Below are 21406 nucleotides of genomic sequence, written 5' to 3'. Positions count from 1 at the left end.
GGTTAGCTTAGCTTAGCATAAAGACTGGAAAGAGTGGGGATTAGGATTTAGCTCGACCACACAGACTGAAAAGTCAGCCACAGTAAAGAGATTGGAGCTATTTAACCTCGGCTGCACATGGAAAAAAATATCAGATCACAGTAACAAATCTGAATACAAAGCTGAATGCTGGAGGAAAACATGCTGTAACTACTAATCTACATGCCATATTCAGATGTGTACGGCACGTGAATAGCTGTGCATCTATTCATGACTTTGTGCATCATAATGTGCATGTGTCCTTGGCCCCCACATGGGTGCACAGATGTAGGGCATCTGGGCCAGGTGTTAGTAGGCCATAGAGACACATAATCCCCCTGATGACTGGCCTGCTTTCCCTGCTATCAGTAAACTAGACCCTATGGATATAATGGCCGGGGGGGTCGGCGCGCCAGCATTGTGGGATTATGTTGTTAGATTAGAGCGAATAAGCAAAAGCCAGGGAAGAGGTTATGCTGTTGTCTTTCAACAAGACGGAGAGATACAGATACTTGGATTATATGGTATGATATAATAGTACTTAAGGTTCCAGATGCATGGGATATGATGGAGGAGGAATGGTTGAGTTTTACGTTTCCAGTGTTCCTTTTTAACCTCCCAGTACTTAACACCAAATGTAGGTTTTCACAGAGAGTTTTATCCATAAAATGCCATAAAACCTGCATTATTTATCAAATCTCTGGACCCTGCCTACGATTCGGACTCAGCTTCAGAGAATTTGAACACAACGTTTCACATTAACTGTAATCAAGGACCAAGCAAAGGATGTGATGGGCAAGTTCGCAAGGAATCACTGGCAAGAACCGTGTTTTTATTGTTATTCACAGAGTGATTCACGGCACACCAGGTTGCACCGCCTGTACCTCATTATCAGAGAGGATATACATGTTTTGCAAGAACAAACCATAATGATATACAATCCAAAACATCTGAGCTGCAAATGGTGAGTCGGGAGAAGCATTTGGGACGTGCGCCTCGTGTTTTTAATCAGCTTTAGCCCCAGATTTCAGCATCTTTCAACACTCCCAATATCTAGGCTAGAGCCCGCATGAATATTCATGAGTCACTGAGTATTCCACAACAACTGCTACCCATCCAAACATTTCCATAAACGGCCTGAAATGATTGTTTACTGTCTGTAGAATTAGAGACGGCACTAATCAAGAGCCGGGGATTCACTGCAAAAGGTACAAAGTGTGCAGAAACTGCCATTGATGGAGACATATCACAGCTAGTAAACAGTTTTACAGCGCATGATGATCCGCACTGGCGCAAGCAAAAGACATTAACTCCTTACATGCGGTGCGATGATGTGAAGAGATAATATGGACATCGCTCTGCATATCTGCCACTTTACAGCATCTTGCAGATTTCTTGCCTACGCCTGCATTCTGATTGGCTCGTGTGCTTTCCTTCCAGCCTCCCCCACTTGTTGCCAGACTACGTCCAGGAGCAGTACAACCCTCCGCCCTTCAACTACTCCGACCCTGCCCTGCACTACAACACCCACTGCAGCCCGCGGATCATAGACAACATCGCACCCAGGCAACGCCACAGATAGCACACACTAAAACCACACACACACACACACACACACGCATGCATCTGTGCAAATCGCTCACACAGAGACTGAACAGAAAAGCACAGGCCTGCAAAGCCGCAGTGTATGTTTTACAACGTGCAAGATGAATGACTCTTATTTATATCGTAACGGACGAGTAATTAAACTTTTACAGTCAATTATTTCCAGTCCTCTCCGCTGAGCGATGGACTTGCCTTGAGGTTCGAGCTGGACGACATTTCGCCTGGACAACAGTTTAAAGTCAAAGTCTGACCCAGCAGAACTCAACCACCTCTTGGCTGTTGACGGTGATGAAAAGTAAACCACTGCAGTGGTCTTTGAGCTTCCAGCTGATACTAGGCCAACAGCCTCCTTGATAGCCACATTAGCATTTTGCCAGAAAAGCCTGGCGTCAGACTCCCTGCCCTCTGTTCACAACTCAATTTCACTGTAGTCTAAAAAGTGGACAGTAATGCATTCACATTTTGGAAATTCGGCATCACTCAAAACATAGTTGATTCACTTTTCATTTTGCAAACACTTTTAAGTAGCTGTCTGTGTTTTCTGAAAGCATTTATCTCACTTTGGAATTACACTCTAAATTGTTCTTCATTGCTGGATGGTGTCCCAGTTCATTTAACACAGCGGAGTAATTCAGTGTTTCAACCTGCAGCTGTCCTTTGCAAAGCTGGACTGCCACCGCAAGTCAGAAAGGAAAAGTGTAAATATAATGTAAATCATTCGAATATAATAGAAGGCCTTTATTGTCATTGCAAAATTGTGCTGTGAGTGTCAAAGTGTCCTTGAGCACGACAGTCAACGCTTGACAACTCTAGGGAGTTTCTCTGTCGCTCGAGCTGACATCTGACCTCCGGGTTGGAGAGGAAAATGAATATCACATTGTCATCCTCCTGCAAGCTGATACATGTCGAGCTGAAGCTGCTGGTGGCTCGAGATCCTTAAAGGTGATCGCGCCAAAAGAGTCACGGTCATTTTCAAATCTTATCCCTCTGAAATAAAGGACACCACTACTCCTGCCACTACTGTATTGTAATCCTGTTTTGATCGATTTATACAGTTAATTCGAGTCAAATAAACTGCACTATGACCATTGAAGTGGAGGTGGACAGTACTGACGTGCCAAAATCAGATTTTAAATCAAAGATCAGTCTTTCATCTAATCAGTGCCGGAGGTAAAGGTAATAAACCCAAAGTGTAAAAATACTCTAGACATTACAAGTAAGTAAGTATTGCATTCAAAATTGTACCTAGATATAAGTAAAAGTATTAAGTATTAAGTACAAAACAAGCTTGAAGAACTTGTAATGCATTATACTGTTGGGTTAACATATAAGCAGGATTTTAATGTTGTAGTTGGTCAAGATAGAAATACTTTTAACTACCTTATACTTTTTCGCAAAACTGGATTAGAAAGCACATAAGTACAGTATCAACTAAGGTGGGTCCTCCATTATTATCTAATCTTTGGGGTTCTGACTTTAACCAACAATAATGCATCATATCTTCAAAGTAAACTCTTGATCTGCAGAGAACTGCGTAACTTTAGCTGTCAAATAAATGTAGTCAAGGAGTCAAAATTACAACATTTCCGGAGGTGTATTCAGATTCTTTCCATCAGTGAAAGAAGTAATAGCCCATGTAAATGTATGTAAGAAATATACTCCATTACAAGTAAAAGTCCTGCATTCGAAATTGTACTTCAGTAAAAGTTGACAAGTGTTATCATACTTTATATATTGCTGTATACTTAGATCTATAAAAATGCATAGTACTGTATGTGTTGATCGTGTGGTTTGTATCTTTTTGTACCTGCAAAGTAGCTAGTAACTGTGGCGGTGTAGATAAATGTAGTGGAGTAGAAGTATAAAGTAGCATACACTAGAAATACAGTAAAGTAAAGTGCAATTATCTCAACACTGTACTTCAGTAAAGTGCACCACTGCATTTCTTTTACTACATCATTCCATCTTCGACTGTTTTGCCAGCGCCGTGTAATTTCTTCTCCAGCCACCAGGTGTCACAGCGGAGTCTCCCACACAAGGCAGATCAATCCCATTTGTTTAAGGGTTTAAGCAGCACTCTCACGGCCACACACACGCACACACACACACACACACACACACGCACACACACACACACGCACAGACGACTAGACACCTGCTCTGCAGCCTTCATCTGGAAGTGGCCACGGCATGCGGTGGGGCTCGCTGCCCCCTGCATAATGAGATCATCTGAGAGGGGCGCGGAGGCAGCGAGGCAGCCCTGCAGGTCCCTGCCACTGCAGAGGCAGACCTGGCCTACGCTACAGCCCGGGTCAAGGACGGGGCGCTGCTAAAACACTGTCCCTGTCACTTCCTTATAATGATTATGCACTAAAGCGCTCATGCACACGGCTCCCCCTGCATAACCTCTGCAGCGCTTCTCCATTCCACTGGTTTCACTATCTACAGGACTGGCTGAGAGAGAGTGAACTGAGATTACGCCACAACACTGCATACAGGATTTGCAGAGGAACTCCTGGAAAGAATAAAAATCCATAGCGAGTCGAGCTCCTGACACCTGTTCTAGACAAATGTAGAGCTAACAGTGAACAGCAGCCGCTGAGGATGAAATCACCTTGGCGAGAGGGCTTTTGTAGTGCCACACTTCTGGAAGGTTCCAAGTAGCACCGTTTCATGTGCTGCTGAAGTCTGCAGTGTTTGAATCTCCAGCTCCTCACTGACTGCAGCAGACAACCTGGAGGCACGCCAGTGAGGGAAAGAGGGAGGAAGGGAGAAGGGACAGAGTTAGATGGAGTCAGAGAAAGAGAGAGCGAGGACGGGAGGGGAAATGAAAAGCGAGAGAGAGAGAGAGCGAAGATCAACAGCAGGGATTCTATTTGACAACCAGTAAGTGGTTTTGTCCCTCGGATCCCCTCAAATAAAACAACTGACATGTGCAGGTTCAGAGACGCTTGATGATCTAGCACCAGGCCCCGACCAACACATACCCGTTAGGGGGGGGGATAGAAAACTAAGTGCATGCTTAACACTATATCCATTTCATCACAACATGATTGAAATAGGCAGGGAATAGCAGGCCCGACCAAATCCTCTTATCCGATTTGAGGCCATTAATCATTTCTGCCTCATGATGTAATTTTGGGAAACATGTCATTTCTCAGTAACAGGTAGGCCAGAAAGCCGATGGGATTGGCTCGTGTGCGACTAGCCTGTTGTTGGACCTTATACAGCTAATGCCCTTATTGCACAGCTGTAAAACCATTCACGCTGCTGGGAGTGCTGGGAGTGCTGTGGGCCGTCAACTTTGTCCATTTACTGGGCCACAACCTTTGACCGATGTATGCTGGGAAACATTACCGGTAATCAGGAATTCTTCTCAGGGGCTGGTCAGCCGAAATGGCTCTGTAGGTCATAAAAAATACATGCGAACATGAACACACCCCTTTCCCTGTTGTGTTTACCATCAGCGCACGCACACAGAAGCATTTTGCATACAGACATGTAGGCTAATCTCACACATACACACACACACACACACACACACGTGCAGATGTTCAAACACACTCGAAAGCAAACAGGCCTGCATGCGCACGGACATGCAGACTCGCACAATGTCTTTTTTCACTCATAGTAGCTTGACATCCATGACGCACAAAACAACTGCCATTCTCTCCCATGAAAGGTGATCCGCTCCCTTGGCATGGAACCAGCAGGTGCATTACAAAGCCTCATGTATTAATAATGGCGTCCGCGTCTTTCAGTTACACAGGTAAACATCTTCTCATATTTGTCACCGCCGCTTTATCCCTCAAAGTCCTTGCATGCCACTTAGGGTGCACAAATTAGCCCTCTCTTTTAAGCTTTTGGCTTAAAAGATGCTTTATTTCAGAGCATGGTTGCGCAATAACACCACACTGCACAGCGCTACCACATACTGAATCTCACGTGCTGTGTGCCAACCCGCCCCCATTGCCAAAGATTGAACTGACCCACATGGTAGCCTTTTCCTGCAAAGGGAACAATGCTAACTGCTATCGTTACAGGCCGTCGGGAGGCGACGCTAATGAAGACGGAGGGGCTGCTTCGGCCCTGCCTCTGCTGAACTAGAGTGACCTTTGACCCCTGTGGTATGGAAATGAAAGCCGTCGTTTTATAGAAATGTTCAGGGCTGGGCTGCGTCCGATAAGGACTCATTGTGTGGAACAGTTACATATTCACAGAGCTGATAGGAGGAGGGGAAACATAAGAGGAATAGCAGTGGTTTGAGAATATGTGGACGCACATGCGCGGATTAATCTGGGTAATAAAAAAAAGAAGAATACTACAGAGTCAACATAACACCTAACATCCATAATGCAAAAACAACACGGTAACACATACTGTACTGTGCTCCATGTGGTGAATTAAGTCTTCCTTGGCTTACATCATGGAGATTGGTTTCAGGTTTTATAGACCATTAAGTCACGTCTCCTGGGTTCCAATATTCCCTATCCATATTAACTTCCAACCCAAAATCACCTTTGACCTGGAGCAGGTCCTCTGAGACCTGGGGATCATTGAAGGGCATGTCATCAACCAACCAAACGGCTGATTCTGCATATTGGATGGAAGTGCGGCTCTAGAAATTGGGCAAGAGGACAAAGTGGAAGGCTGTTCTGATTTTGAAATATTTATGACTTGACAGCGAGCCATTGTTTTATAGGAGCAATTCACCGAAGATGTTCCGTAATAATGTGTAAAACGGATGAGGGCAGAAAGAAGAAACGCAGTCAAGTGTTCATGGCAACTGCATATTAGTGTCTTAAGTTCACATTTTGCGGCGCGTTTGCCAAGCGTTTCCAGGGAGGCAAAAGGTGATACACCTCCACACACACAGTCGTTCACACATGCTCCGGCTTATCTGGTTCTTGTGACAGGCCTTTGTGCCGTCACCTTTGGCATTACATAATCTGCACAGTGACAAAAAAAAAAAAACCCTGTAGCAGAAAAACAGATTTAAATGAAAAGAATCCAATGTGCTCCAGATTAGGTAGGTTGGGAAAAAAGCCTGGCTGATTCTAAAGCTGCTCAGCAGATCACGTGGCGCAGGCAGCATCACCTCTGCAAACAGTGCAGATGGAAGTGGGAACCACTTTGGATCCTCATTTCTTACATCTACGTGTGAGATATTGAGCTTTTCACAATTCCTGCTCTCTGCTTATAGTGTGACATCCATGTCTAATAATAAGAGAGGCAGTAGAATTGGGAGGAAGGGGGGGCTGTTTTTTGGGACATGGAGATTCTAGTGCATTCTCTGAGTGGTTCTTCAAATCCTCCTCCTCGGCATCTCCCATGGGATCAGGCCAGAGACAGGTGGTCAATGGGAGACAGGAGAGCAGTCAGGCATAAGCAATCAGGCTATCAGATACTCCGGTCCACACCAGCAGCACAATTAGACCCGAGAATCCACAGTCATCTGACAGCAAAGCCTGCTACAGACCCAGTGACATATCACACACACACACACACACACACGCACAAACTATTACCTATTACAAACTATTACAGCCAAACACTTCAGCCCTGACACTGCATCTCATTATGCAAGAACATTTAAGTGATGAGGACTTGCACTGCAGACAGGATGAACTTCACTCAAGACGCACACTGAACTCTGTCACTATATGTGGTAACCTTGGTGACTTAATTTAAAAAAAAAAGAAAAGCATGGGTATCAACATGCTAGTGAAATCACAAGTAGTGTTATCAGAGATGAAAAGCTGCAGCAACAGGACATACAGACAAGCATGTGAGCTCAAACTGGGTCAGTAACACCCCAGCTACAAGTAGCAAACTATGCTCCTGGTAGCTAATTACTTATCAAAACTATCTTATTGGGTCTCCCTAAAGATGATGCCCATATGTATACACACCATGCAACAAGCTTGTCTGCTATGCCTGTGGCACTGACTGGGATGTCTATGGACAAGATGCAGCGGCAGCGCAGACCATGGGAGTGACGCATTGCAGGTACAAACACACCAATCAGAGAGCGCGATTTCTCTCGGCTACGTCTTGTGCCCCACCACAGAGTAGCAGAAAGTATTCATACGCCGTTATGTAGATCACCAGCGATACGCAATGTAATTTCCAATGCCGACGTCGAAAACTTCACGGCAGTCTTACACGGGCATTGCAATAGTTTCTTGGCTTTCTTGTTTGGCTAATCATGTGTACAAATGTGTTTTTGATTAATTTGGTAACTGAGGAAAAGGGAAGTTGGCGGAGTGATATTAAAAAGAGGAGGAGTTTACGATAGCCGTTAAAGGCGAGTCCACTTGCCTCTTTCTCAGTGTGATCATAGAGATTGTCAGTCCGCTGAGGCTTTGTGTTGGCTTTGTTTTGTTACGGATTTTGTCGTGAACCAGCCGCTACATCCACATCCAAATGGTGAGAAAAAAGAGGGTTATATCTTTCTCTCAGTCTAGAATCTGTTGGCAGTCCATTAGCAGTTGTCTTTTTATTTTATTTTAATGTGAGAAATGTATGTCAGTGAAACGTAACGTTACCAGTGGGTAAGCTGAAGCCAGCGTTAACTGTGCGCTGTAAGTAACACTTTCAGCAGTGCTGGACGAATATGTGACAGCTTGCTAGTTGCTAGGCAATGCTAGCTTGTTAGAGGAAGCTAGCGTTTGCTAAAGCTGCGTTGGTTTGAATAAATTATGGAATAAATGCAGTAACGCCCGTGTGCATAACGTTAGCGTAGTTACACTTGGAAACAGTGCCTCAGCGATAGTTATCCTAATAACGTTGCCTTTTATGCAAGCAATCTAGCTAATGTTCGGTTCAGTATATTGAGATAGTGGCCGAACAGTTCTCTGTTTTGGCGAGTACTTGCCCCACTTACTGAGAGGCGCCGATGAAGTAATGTGGTGACTACTTTCCAACCGATGTCTTGCTTGTGACGACTGCTGTATTAGATAGTCAATCTGCTTAAAGTGTGAAACGTTGGAGTTTGTGTAAGGTCTGTAACTGTGAGCCGGCACATAACGGAAGCTAGCTAACTTTAGCTCTTCCTAGCTAGCATTTACCGCCAAATTGTGTGTCGTTCATTGTCTACGGAAAAGTTGGCGTCATCGAACATTCAAATGTAGGTACAGCTAACGTTTTATGGGCACATGTCGTTTTACACTCCTTAAGTATTTCCGTTGCCTCCCATGTTCAGTAACAAGATGGTTAGTTACCGAAAATCCCTGTTTTGTGTAGCTATAACGGTACAGCTGCTGTCAGTTACTGCAGCCTTCAGAGTAACTGTTTAATTAACTTTACTAGCTGTAGAAAGATGTGTATGCTGCATTTTAAAGAAATGGGCGGCCCTAACTTTGAGGCCATCTATTAAGAATTGGGATGACTTTAAGTTGTTCTAAGATATTAAAGCTACTTCTAGAAATGACTTGCCATTTGACATGCTATTAACTGCTTCATCTTGTCTTTTACAGGCTGACCAGCTTACAGAAGAGCAGATTGCCGGTAAGACGCCGCTGCATTGATCTACTGCTTTCCTCATACCCTGCAAAATGGCCTGCGTTATGGATCCTTGCAGTGGATTTATACTTTTGCCTTTTAAGGCATTCCACAGGGCAGCCTACTGGTCATAAAACAGGAATGAATGAAACGGCTGTTGCTTGCTGGCTCGGGAGTGCTGAAGGACTCCCTCATGGAAAACTTTGCATTTTCATGGGTGCCATGTAATAATAAATGATGTAATCTGGAAGGGTGGTGTATTCTGGCGAGGTGTTGGCAATCACCTTTTACGTGCAGTGCATGATGTGTCCTTTGCTCCTGGGTGTGTGCTCGTTAGATGGAATGCTTCAGGAACTATTGGAGTAGCAACTTGGTATGATATCCTAAGATGAGACCTAGGTGTTGTAATCCAAATCATGCAGCAGGCGTGTCCCTTAATGCATTGCTTCCAGTATGTGCTCAGGGACACGTGCTGTAATGTATACAGTCTGTCTAAAATGTGGCAGTTACGGTGGTTTCCCTGATAAAAATCTTCCAGCCTCTGACTTGATTCAGCTTAGGTCTCAGGTTTCACAATAGGCTGATCATACTCTTACTGTATTGCATGGTGTCAGCTTTTAGTGGGTAAACCCCTGCTTGATGATTTGCTGACGTGTGCCAGTTTCTAGATTGTCCGTTTGTACAAACAGCACGATGTTGCGCAGTGCACTAACATGTTTTGTCGGAAATTAACAGGAATTTAAAGTGCAGTAAGCTGTAGCAGTGATGTGGGGTTTTAATAGCCTGTACCAGAGGAGTTACCCCCCCAGACATTTCCTGCAGTTGATGCAGACAGCAGGCCTTTCCTCATAACAAAAAGGGTGTTGCCCTGTGTGTTTGACCCTGCAAATGGCAGGGCAGGTTGTAGTTTATATGAAGCTGACAAGCTGCCGCATGCCACTACACATTGCCCATTGGCCTCATCACATTTGATGAGCGTGTCATCGTTCTTCATCCCTCACAGCTCCACCAAACCACACAGACTGCTGATGTAGCCTGCCTGCCCTGCTGCTTGGTCTCATGGTTGCTGTCCCTGTTTTGCCAAAAACAACTGCAGTTGGAACTCAAAACAGAAGGGCTCATCAGTATGATGTAGCTAGTTTATAATTGAAACATGAGTGATGTAATGCCCTTTTTGAGTCTGGGCTAATTCAAGGTTTGGGTCAGTGTGAGTGATAAGATGAAGAGTGAGTTATGCAAGGTGGGCTGACAGCATTTACATGGATTTTCTATCTGTTTTTCTTTGATATATTCAGCCCCTTGCACAGTTTTTGTTTTACAACCACTGTCTTGCCAGTGTTGTTGTGCATATCTAGCTATACTTGCGACATCTCTTCTTTACTAAAGAAGCCCATCCACTTTTTTTCTGCAACCAGAGTTCAAGGAGGCATTTTCGCTCTTTGACAAGGATGGAGATGGCACCATCACCACCAAAGAGCTGGGCACAGTTATGCGCTCTCTGGGCCAGAACCCCACAGAGGCAGAGCTGCAGGACATGATCAATGAAGTGGACGCTGACGGTGAGAACTTAATCTGGACTCAATACCTGCTAACCAAACGCATACTGTTGCTGTACTGGATGGAAAATTTTTCTTTTTTTGTCTTCAGGAAATGGAACGATAGACTTCCCAGAGTTCCTGACCATGATGGCCAGGAAGATGAAGGACACAGACAGCGAGGAGGAGATCAGAGAAGCATTCCGCGTCTTTGACAAGGTAAATGCTGTCAGACCTCGTACACACATGCATATGTACAGGAGTTTTAAGTGTGCTCACTGATGATGTGATTTATCAGGATGGCAATGGCTACATCAGTGCTGCTGAGCTGCGCCATGTGATGACAAACCTTGGGGAGAAGCTGACTGATGAAGAAGTGGACGAGATGATCAGAGAAGCAGACATTGATGGAGATGGACAGGTCAACTATGAAGGTTGGTAAATGTTGTCTTTCATATTATCTGCTTGGGTCACTCATTGGATACTGAGTCGCTACATTTTCTTTTTTCTTTTCTTCCCTGCAGAGTTCGTACAAATGATGACGGCGAAGTGAAGGCCTTGTACAGATTTCGTATATAAATAATTTGCCTTTTTTTCTTTGTGTAATTTATCTGTAAAATCTTAATAGCCCCCCTTCGTCCCTGCCCCTTCTGCTGTCCAAAGGAACTGCATGTAAACTGCATAGGCTCTTGTCCCCATGTCCCTTTCTTTTGCTGTCATGGTGTTTTGGAGTGACGGAACGGTCATACAACCAGATGCCTGTGGAGGCCCCTGGGAGCCGGAGAACTTCGAATCTTCCCGTCTTGTGTGCTCGGGGCCCCTCCACGCATGGCGACATTGGAAACCTGTCAGCTGGTTGTCACTTGGCAACACTGTTGGCATGGAAACAATGTAGAGGAGTTTAAACTCTGCATGGACTACGGACAAAGTATATATGGAAATCTCTCAGCATTGCACTACTGCAAAAAAATGACACGGGTGTATCTCCTAGGTACTCGTACAAACTCTTTTTGTATCTGCTGTTCTATATACCAGAAAACGACTAATCTTACCATGCTTTTTAATGTTTTACTCACTACTTTTACTTTTACTTTTCTTTCTTTTCTTTCTTTTTTTTTTTAATGACCTCTGGTCATGCCTCAAATAATCCATTCCAAGTTGTATATTTTTGTTTTCCAATAAAATTTACAATCTACCCGGATTTGAAAATTGTCTTGTTTTCTCAGTTATAATGGATCCTTGAGTTTGTATACCCTGTAATAATTCCCATTTTTGTATTGAGGACAGGATGCTCCATTTTTGATAGGATTTTTTTTTTCCCCTTGTTGCTTAGACTACATATGAAATGTTTACCATTTTAAATTTGAAGTGTCCCCTGTTAATTCCCAAAAGCACTGAGGAGCATCAGCCAATGCCTCTTAATGTTCAGATAAGCTCACATCAAATCTGTATTGTCATTAAAATAAAAGCACTGAGTGGGATCAAAGGCTTCTCTTTTGAAGTGCACACAATGGTACTCGACATTGGATTAGCCTTGTACTGTCCAGCTCCCTTACTGACTACATAGGCCATGTGTTGTCTGCTACTGTTGGCACAGCACCATGTAGAAGCTGCCTCATGTCTTATTTGGCATTTGCCCCCAATGACGAGGTGCAGGTGGTTGAGCGTACATCAGAAACCATGGTGTAAATAGAGGTGTACTTGGGTTTTTTTTTTTTAATTTCTGATTATTGAGTTTGTTACAGTAGCTTGCAGAGATACTAAGTTTGTTATTTTGATGAATGACAAAATAAAGCTCTATTGTGGACCTCTGCTCTGCCTCCTGTGTGAATTCTATGCTAGCTGCATCTAGCTTGTGCCCTTGATCCTATGCAGTGGTCGGACTAACACTTCACAATGCTGAACTAGAAAACAATCCTGTCATTGAATTGTCTTATAAAGGTATGTGATTGTTTGGACTGTCCATTGGGAGTAGTAAGGGCTGCAGTTGTTTACGGCTTGCTCAGTCATGCACATTATTCAGTGGTCCCGGGGGATGCACATTAAAACACTTAAAGAGCATTACAAGATGCACTTCAGTAACAACTCGCACACCAAAAAAAAAGCCTGTGATGTAAAGGGGTAATTTACTTCCAGTACCCCTGATTTGATTTCCCTTAATGCGTCGTGTGTGTGTGTGGCTGAACATTAGTGGATTGTTCCTCTCCCAGTCTGCATAGGAACAACTTCAGTTCCAAGACAAAAAAAGGAACACCACGACCCACAGCTATATCAGGTGTGAATTGATGACACAAGTGGCTCTCATCTTGTCGAAACCAATTATCACAAGACTTAAAAAAAAAAAAGAAAAAAAAAAAGCTCTCAGTTGAAGTGTCATCACAGTCTACTTATAAAAAGCTGTTAATTACACAGCACATGAAACACTAGCCTCGTCCCTCCTCTGCGTTCATACACTGTCCAAATAGGAGAAGACTGTGACTGTGTCAGGTGGATGTACAGTGCAGCCTCAAACAGCTCCTTTGCTGCCTGTGTGTGTGTGTGTGTGTGTGTGTGTGTGTGTGTGTGTGTGTGTGAGTCTCCTCGTGTACTCTCAGGTCGCATGAGACCTTCCTTGACAAGCAGTGTAAACATGAATTCCTGGCTCCTCCGAACCATGTGTTCAACATAGCCTAGCAACGGGGCCGAATGTTGCGCTTTCGCTCCCCCGAGCGAGGTTTTCACTTCAGGTGATGGTTCTTTAGTTCTGCTGTGCTGAGGAAGAGAGAGAGAGAATGTGTGTGTGTGTGTGTGTGCCTGCCATCACACTCTTTGTCTAGCATGCCACAAAAGGTAAGACACTTCAAACTTACATACACAAAGAAAGAGGGTTAGTTTGAAAGACTTTCCCAGGGTGTCACATTTTAAAACCTGGAGTGCTCTTCGACTGCCTCGTTTCAGTGCCACAGTATCCCTCCAAACATCACATGGTGGTGGGCGATGATGATGAGGGTACAGTATGTACCTTGGTGCTGGCTTTGCCATTGTGTCTTACTCTCAGTCAAACTGGTCGGTGAGTCTAAATTTAGCCCTCCGCCAGGCCAGCTTGTTGAAAAATTGATCGATAGTGGAGTCGCTGCTATAGTAACAGTCGCAGTTTTAATGGTGGTCAGGTGTCACTGGATCCCCGGTCAGACAGATAGTGAGCGGACAGCGAGTACAGTGCAGGACACGGCCGCATGGAAAATACAGAGCTGTCTCTCCAAAGTCAGTGGCATGTCCAGGGGTGGTAATAGAACAGATAAGGTAAGGCTCTTTAAAGCCCTCATAACTCGTGTGTGCCTAATGAGGACAAGCAGGGCCGGTGAAGCACAGGATGATACATGTGGAGACGCATCAACACATTGTTGGCATAGCAATGTCATCATAGCAGAAACAATGTACTTGTGTCTTGGCTTGTGTCTCGTTCCTCTGTGCAGGGTGATGACAAGGTGGACCCGTGTGGCCGGGGGAGCTGGTGGCTGGGGACGCTGAAAGTAGGTGTCATGCTGCGGCGTGGTCTCAGAGTCTGCCCGTGGAGGAGAAGCTGCTGCATCGGCTTCTGTGCGGGCCCAAACACTTGCCGCTGGGCTGCCAATTAAAAGTGGCTCATGTGTAGATATAGTAGATTTTAACTTAATGGCTTTTTTATTGCATAGTGCTATTGCATTGTCCAAAGTGTGCTGTCTGCCAGATATAAATTCAAACACTTACACTACAGCGAGTCCAGTCCCTAAGTGCCTCACAGTGCATTCATGGTAATAATGCATAGACCGTTTTAATTATCAGTTTATCTTAATGTGATCCCAGATCTGTGGCTCCACTGTTAACCAGCTGCCTCCGTCTGTCTATGAACGCATCCTATACAGCTAAAGTAATACATACGAGCTCTGCTTATAGAAACTGGCATTTTATTGTGAAATGCACCAGCTTGTGCACCATCATAAAGAGATTTAGCTATTGCTTGTCAGTGCTTAAACCTGAAGATGCCTGAAGTTAAAAAAACGTCTTCTTGTGATGTCAAACTTCAACCGCATTCTAAAATGATTATTGGAAATAATTGTGTGTGGCTGGGTGTAAAGATTTGACTTTCAAAATAATAAGAGTTGAACTACCTATCCCAATGTTCCAGTTGGTTGAGCTGAATTTGGCTCTTGCAGACAACAGTCCAGTCGTGGTGACAACATGCTAACAATACAATCCAAGTGTTTATCCAAGCCGCATGGTAACATTCCCTTAATTTCTCTCCTCTCGCCTTCGTCCAGGACACACCCGTGCCGGGTCTCTATCACATCCGCGACTTCATCGAAGAAGCCGAACTGAACCCGGTGAGGAAGACCTACGGGTTCAAAGGCGTCGGCAGGAAAGCCCACACTCTGGGCGTGCGCAAGGGGGATTTGCTTCTACCCGGGGCGTATGACTACACCGACTCCATCCAGGAGGTCCTGGCAAACCAGGCGTCCTACTCTTTCAAAAACTGTCCGCGGCCCGACATCGTCACCCTGGGCGTCAGGGACAAGGTGGGGTTCAGACATGACCTTTACTGATCCTGCTGGCATATGCAGTTGACCACATATTAAAGGAATAGTTCACTGTTTTGGGTCAGAAGTTTGATAGCAGCACTCATGTATGCATCAAAGGTACTACTTTGACCACCAATAGCTCTATGTAGCAGTGGGTTTACGAGTGGCTCCCTGTTTTGTTAGTGCCTCTTGCACATGCATGAGGACCTGCTACATGCTGGTAGTTTTATGGTTTTAAGGTAAAGAGGAAGATGACTAATAGCTAAGGAAGAACGGATGCAAAGGACACAGTTTTGAAAATATTTAAAGAACAGGCTTTGCAAATGTTTTATGTGGCAGGAAATCCATTCAACGCGTTTGTTCTCGAGGATACAATTTGGTGAGAAACACTGAATATAAACTCCAAGTGGTACCTTTAAGTAAGGAACTAGAGCCAGGCGCTGATTAGCTTAGCTTAGCATACAGACTAGAAAACCTACCTTCTCCCAAGTAAAAAATACGCCTACCAAAACCTCTAAAGCGGATTTATTAACCCAATGTATCTAGATCTCGTTGGTTCAAATCGTACACCAACAGTAATTGGTGGTTTTATGGGGAGTTAGGTGTTGTAGCTATTTCTCTGGGAGCAGCGACTTCTGTGTTGTCGTCACGGTGACGTGCACTGGGTGGAGGGATAAACTATTGTTTGTGATGAAAAATATAAAAGCGAGTGATATGTTGAAGCTGTTTCCTGGCAGTTTATCCATCCAACCTGCACTTCTGGGCAGCTACAGTGTGGGTTGCCAATTATGGTCATTATCGGTACAGTTCAAACCTGGCAACCTCACTTTGACGAGGTAAAGATTTCGGGAAACTGCAGACACATGCCTGGCTGTTGTTCGCCAAGAAATAGTTACCTGGCGTAGCTCCCCGTAATACTACAAATTTCACATTTCTGTTGGAGTATGGACGAAACAAGGGGCTGTCAAAGTCTGACACTGAAACCCCCCCCTGTGGTTCAAAAGTCATTTGAAGGGATCTTCTCAGCTCACTTTTGGAAAAAAAATAAGCGCACTTCCCAAAATATTGAACTATTTCTAACTAAATGTAATAAAGCCCATAACGTAATGCCTCAATTTAAAGATGTTTTCCAGCCAACAATGTAACACGTTATTATATTCATGGCTAAAAGCTACTTTGCTGTCTTTGCTATATTTCAAGTTATTATTTGCATGAACTGCTTTTGAAAAGTCTTGGCAAAGTCATGGTGACACTGTCACTGACGCACATTTAAACACTGCTTTGTCTTTGTTCCCTGTGCCAGCATATAAACACTTCACCGTGCGACTACGACGTGGCGGCGAAACCGGTGGAGAAGATTCCCTGCAAGTAAGCACTCGACAAACAGCCTCCCTTTAACTCTCAGATCACAGCGGAGCAGACAGCCCGTGAATCATCCCTTGATCGCGGGATCGTTCCTCCTCACACAACGTCTCCTTCCCTCTCTCATCTCCTCAGCAGCACAAAGATGGAGGAGCCTTCGCGAACCTGCTCTCTCGTTTTCTCTGCCTCTGATCATGCACGGCCTTATTCTTTTCTTCTCTCACTTCTCACTGTTCTTTCTCCTCTCTTTTCTTTTTTTTTTGACACCCCCCCCCCCCCCCCCCCCCTCTCATCTCTCATCTCTCCTCTTCTTGCAGGCATGTGATGTTTCGGTCGACCGTGCAGCGGATCAGCTTTCCGCCTGTAAGTATCCAGTCACCAAGACTAGTTATTAGGACCATTCAGTCTTTCCATTGCCCACAAAAAGGCTTCATTACAATACACTTTCAATGGGCTTTGGTTACAAGCCATGACCTAATGTGTAGCTGGTATGTGCTGTACAGGAGCTAGTTATGACAACCACAGGGGTCACAGAAAACCGATCCCACAGGGTGTCTGATTGTATCATTTGCCCCATTTGAGGGCCTGTTATGGCACGGCACTAGCTGACCGGTCAGCTTTGGTTCATATTGCAGAGTGTTGCAGCCTTAGCCTCGTGTCCAGTGCTGGTAGCTGATGGATATTTGAGCCGTGCTGGCAGCTGCTGAGTGTTGACAGAGAAGGAAAGGCGCTAAGAAATCCCGAGGGTGTTATTACTGCAGAGTTGGGAGCAGTTTTCTGCTGCTAGTGGTGTCACAGCGACTCCGAGACAAGTTTATTGTCAAAGGTTAAGCAGCTACACAAATCCCGCAGCGAAGTTAACTGAAAGCGCGGCTCGCTCGGACAGCTGACCTGGCGGAGGTGGACAGACGTTGGTGGATCACAGTTGAAGTGTCTTAATGGTTTACAATGGGAGGACTTGGTCTCATCTGAGAGGAGAATTTCAGATTCCTCTGCCTTGCTTCTTAACGCAGAATGAAATGAAATAGATTTCCACGCATCCAAAGCAGAACCTCCAGTGAGCTGAAGATGTTTGGGAACACAACAAAAAGAAAGATACATATTCTCCCCCCCCCCCCCCCCTGATTTGACTTAATTTCTCCATCCTGGGGCCACTGCGTGTCCTAGATTTACATGTTGTGCTTTTTTGCAATATCGACTGCACGTGCTGCTTGGGAGGAACAAATCCTCCCTTGAGATTCAAGCCTGTTTGAATTAAAGTCATCTTCTCAGACATTTTAATGTGAATAAATGTCCTCCTCTCGAGTGCTACAGCAAAGAAGTGATTCAGCCTTTAGACCACTACATGGGAGCTTGCTGATCTAAACACCTGCAGCCGTGTGGTTCCTATTTGCCACACTAGAAGCAGGGCTCAGTGGATGGCAGTGTTGGTGAAATATCTCAACATTGGGTGGATTTCCATGAAATGTAATACAGACATTCATGGCCCTTGCAGGATGAATTGTAATAACATCAGGGCGATCCCCTGACTTTTCATCTCCGCTCAGAATGCTCATTGGTCCCGTACTTTGTGTTTAGCGCTAATTTGCAGCAAGCTAAACTAAAATGGACAACGTGATAACCAGCATGCTAGCATTGCCATTGGGCGCATGTTAGCATGCTGGCATTAGCATTTAGCTCCACTGTGCCAAGTGCAGCCTCACATAGCTGCTAGCGGGCTGTGGCATATTTTTGCTTTTTGGAGCAAATCAAGACAATCAAGAATATGTCACGTATTAATTTCACCTCATGTCATTTCAGATTGAGGGAGTATTGTACAGCAAGGTCTTGCTCATCAAAAACAGGTCAAAGTTTTAAAGTTTTTCACAGACATTCACAGCATGTGCCAGTTACCTACGCCACACAGGAGAACGTTTCTAACGTGCTGTGCCACAGTAGGAAAGTAGGCCAGGTACTTTGGCTCAAACATACCCACACCCACACACACCCACACACACACACACACACACACACAAACACACACACACACACGTGTGAGAGAGTTTCACTCATGTCTACCAGCTCCCGTGAAATACACCTGCATTAGCACCTCTGGGAGCACCAGGCAAGTGCGCGGGGCCCAGCAGGCCAGTTGCCGAGGATCAGGTTAACTGGCAACTGGGATCAGATGGCATGTAATGGTAGCAGCCGTCCCTCCAAAGAGCAGAGGAGAGGAAAAGACACCTCCCTGTCTCCCTCTGTCAGAATCAGAGAGCAGCTGAAAATGAAAGGCTGGTCCTCTGTTCAGGGACAGGGACACAGTTTTATGTCTGAGGAGGAGTGTGGAGGGGGGGGGGGGGGGGGTGATGCTATTTCTGCATGGCATGCCGCTGGTGATGACCAGTATGTGTGTTAGTGGGTAAGAGGAAAGGAGAAGTGAAAGGCAAGGAGAGAGAGAGAGAGAGAGAGAGAGAGACTAACCCTAAACACAGATCACATAGGTGGAAAAAAAAACACAACACAACCGGGGACAGGAGTCAAATGATATTTCATAGGTCGAAAAAATACAGGCATGGGATCTTAAAATAGATCTGGTGTGTGTTGTTAGCGCATCCTTCAGATGGCTTGCGTATCAGCATGGTATAACAATAGGTTTCCAAGAGCTTATAGGTTCGAGGGGTGAAACAATGAAACTCTCATTAGGCTCTAAAAAAAAAGGTTAGAGGTCATGATGCGCAGTAGGTGAATAAAACACAGGCCTCAGGGCGCGCTGGCACCATCCAGCTCGGAGCGGTTTGATTGGACTCTGTGGGGTGTAATAAGATTTGAACTCAGGTGACACCATAAAAATGAAGGTTGACGTCTGAGAAAACAGGGCCCTGTTCTTCAAAGGGTGCTGGCACTAACGCAGGATAACATGATAGTCAAGACATCTGCTCCTATTTAGCCGTTTCTCAGTGTGTCCTTGACTAAATTCCTAAGATTGGACACAAGTTGATCGTGTTAAGTTATGTTACAGGGACTGGAAAGCAGTTTGGGTACTGAAACTGAAGCCCAATAAACAAAGTACTTGCTACATGCTACATGCTACAGCTAATTAACATTTTGAATAAAGATAATGTTGGTAAAAAAGCAAATGGAGGGAAGACAAAAAAAAACAAAACATGTGTTTAGCTTAGAAGAATTCAAAGAAAACTTTTCCTCTGTGTTGCTTATGTGTGCTTCCATGCCAGTGGCGAGACACTCGCCTCGGTCCACAGCATGTTGATCACAAATCCATCAATCAATAATAGCTTTTTATCTCTGACCATCTTAGAGGGAAGGGCCTGCTCCGTGCCACTACAATCCACAGACCAGACCGGCAAGAGGCATCACTTCCTGCTTCAAATCCACGTTGCCGCGGCTCCACCACGTGCACTCAGTGAGTCGCTCTGTAGATGCACACAGGTCATGTTGTCAGTGTATCATCAGCGTAAGACTGTGAACTTTTTGTTACAGTTTTATACCCTCTCAGCTGCTTTACGGCACTAATGTTTAGATTTCAGTAATGATCGTGACGTGGTTTTGATGGAAATTCAGGTTTAAAGGGCCATGCCATGTTATGGAACATCACACCATTACATAACAGTGAGAAGGGAGCACAGACAAGCATAGAGATCCAATAATATGTGATTGAAAATATCTCAACTAAAAATACCACGTTTCTCTTTTGGACGCATAATGAACATCTATTTTGGTGTGTGTGTGTGTGTGTGTGTGTGTGTGTGTGTGTGTTCTACAGAAGACCCCAGGACCAGGGGCCTACGAACCTTGCTGGAAGCTGGGCGACCGCCTGAACACGGAAGCCGCAGACCCGTCATTTAGCCTCTTCTTCCGGAACACTCTCTAAGCGCGGACTTCCCACAATGCCTCGACCGTCCCCTCATCCCGCCAGCTTCCTGGCAGATCCCACAACGACCCTTACCTTATTTATGAAATGAAAGTAAAATCACGAAATGTGCAAGAGAAAGAAAAACACTTCCAGCCTCTTATTACTCGGACCAATGTTTATCTACGTGTCAGTGAGGCATTTTGTGGTCTGCCATCGACATCTCGAGCTGCATTCGCTGTGCTCAAAATCGCTTTAGCGACGCCGGCCAGGGAAGCAGAATGATCTTATCTGCAACAAAGGGTACTTCATTCCACTTAACTACATGTTCCCGGTATTGCTCCCTCCCTCCATCTCCCCTCCTTCCCTCTCTGTCGGCAGCCAGGCTGCTTCGCCTTCCTACTATCTCTGCCCCGCGATGCACTCGGGAGGAGGAATGCTGCTCGGCCATGCGTCACATGCACATAGCTTAGTGTGGCATGCTGCACCCTCAGATAACACATTCAGTACTAGGGGCCAAGGCAGTGGCACACAATAAAACAGCTATTCTTATCGCTACCTACTCCGCATACCCTTTTCTTTCGACGAACCAAACAAACACCGGCAATAATGTCGGGACGCGGAGAGAGGAGCGGCGATACAAATCACCTGTGTGTGGAGCGTAATGGCGGTGTCCATGACAGGGGATAGGCAGAAAAATAAAAAACAAAGCCATTGAAGGTTTGTTATGAGTGTGATCCTGGGCTTTTTTAATCATGTATTTACTCAGAGAAGGGTTTCGCTGAGCGTGCACTGCTTCATATTCACAGAGTTAGACACTCACGCCTCGGAGCAGCAGAATGTTTGGCGCTGCGTCCAGTTAGACAGTTGTCATGCATTCTGCCCACCCAGATCCTGTTATCAGATCAAGGAGGAAACATGAACGGCGGTGATTAAAGCCCGCTTTCTCGCGCTTTATTTCAGCGTCGTATCGATTTTAGAGCATGAATAATTCGCCG

General features: G+C 45.1%; 2 protein-coding genes across 2 annotated transcripts; both read left to right on the top strand.

The window, feature by feature from the left end:
• Window positions 1-7963: 7963 nt before the first annotated feature.
• calm2a (calmodulin 2a (phosphorylase kinase, delta)) lies at window positions 7964-12473 on the top strand. Its single transcript, XM_070915516.1, has 6 exons — window positions 7964-8052; window positions 9102-9132; window positions 10542-10685; window positions 10774-10880; window positions 10960-11095; window positions 11186-12473. Exons 1-6 carry the CDS (start codon window positions 8050-8052, stop codon window positions 11212-11214), a joined length of 450 nt encoding a protein of 149 aa, XP_070771617.1. The 5' UTR covers window positions 7964-8049; the 3' UTR covers window positions 11215-12473.
• Window positions 12474-13913: 1440 nt separating this feature from the next.
• stpg4 (sperm-tail PG-rich repeat containing 4) lies at window positions 13914-20429 on the top strand. The gene is made up of 7 exons (XM_070916545.1): window positions 13914-13943; window positions 14117-14173; window positions 14942-15196; window positions 16503-16567; window positions 16879-16924; window positions 19857-19961; window positions 20322-20429. The coding sequence occupies exons 1-7, from the start codon at window positions 13914-13916 to the stop codon at window positions 20427-20429; spliced, it is 666 nt and encodes a 221-aa protein (XP_070772646.1).
• Window positions 20430-21406: the final 977 nt, after the last annotated feature.

Source organism: Enoplosus armatus, chromosome 12, assembly GCF_043641665.1.
Source record: "Enoplosus armatus isolate fEnoArm2 chromosome 12, fEnoArm2.hap1, whole genome shotgun sequence".
In the NCBI taxonomy this organism is placed as follows: Eukaryota; Metazoa; Chordata; class Actinopteri; order Centrarchiformes; family Enoplosidae; genus Enoplosus; species Enoplosus armatus.
The sequence above is the reverse complement of the archived record's forward strand: the minus strand, read 5'-3'. Positions and strand labels throughout refer to the sequence as shown.

Coding starts and splice junctions, on each gene's coding strand:
- calm2a (XM_070915516.1), top strand. Junction 9,133..10,541: donor TACAGAAGAGCAGATTGCCG/GTAAGACGCCGC, acceptor TTCTGCAACCAG/AGTTCAAGGAGGCATTTTCG. Junction 10,881..10,959: donor CATTCCGCGTCTTTGACAAG/GTAAATGCTGTC, acceptor GTGATTTATCAG/GATGGCAATGGCTACATCAG.
- stpg4 (XM_070916545.1), top strand. CDS start 13,914: ATGTCCAGGGGTGGTAATAGAACAGATAAG. Junction 16,568..16,878: donor GTGGAGAAGATTCCCTGCAA/GTAAGCACTCGA, acceptor CTCTTCTTGCAG/GCATGTGATGTTTCGGTCGA. Junction 19,962..20,321: donor GGCTCCACCACGTGCACTCA/GTGAGTCGCTCT, acceptor TGTGTTCTACAG/AAGACCCCAGGACCAGGGGC.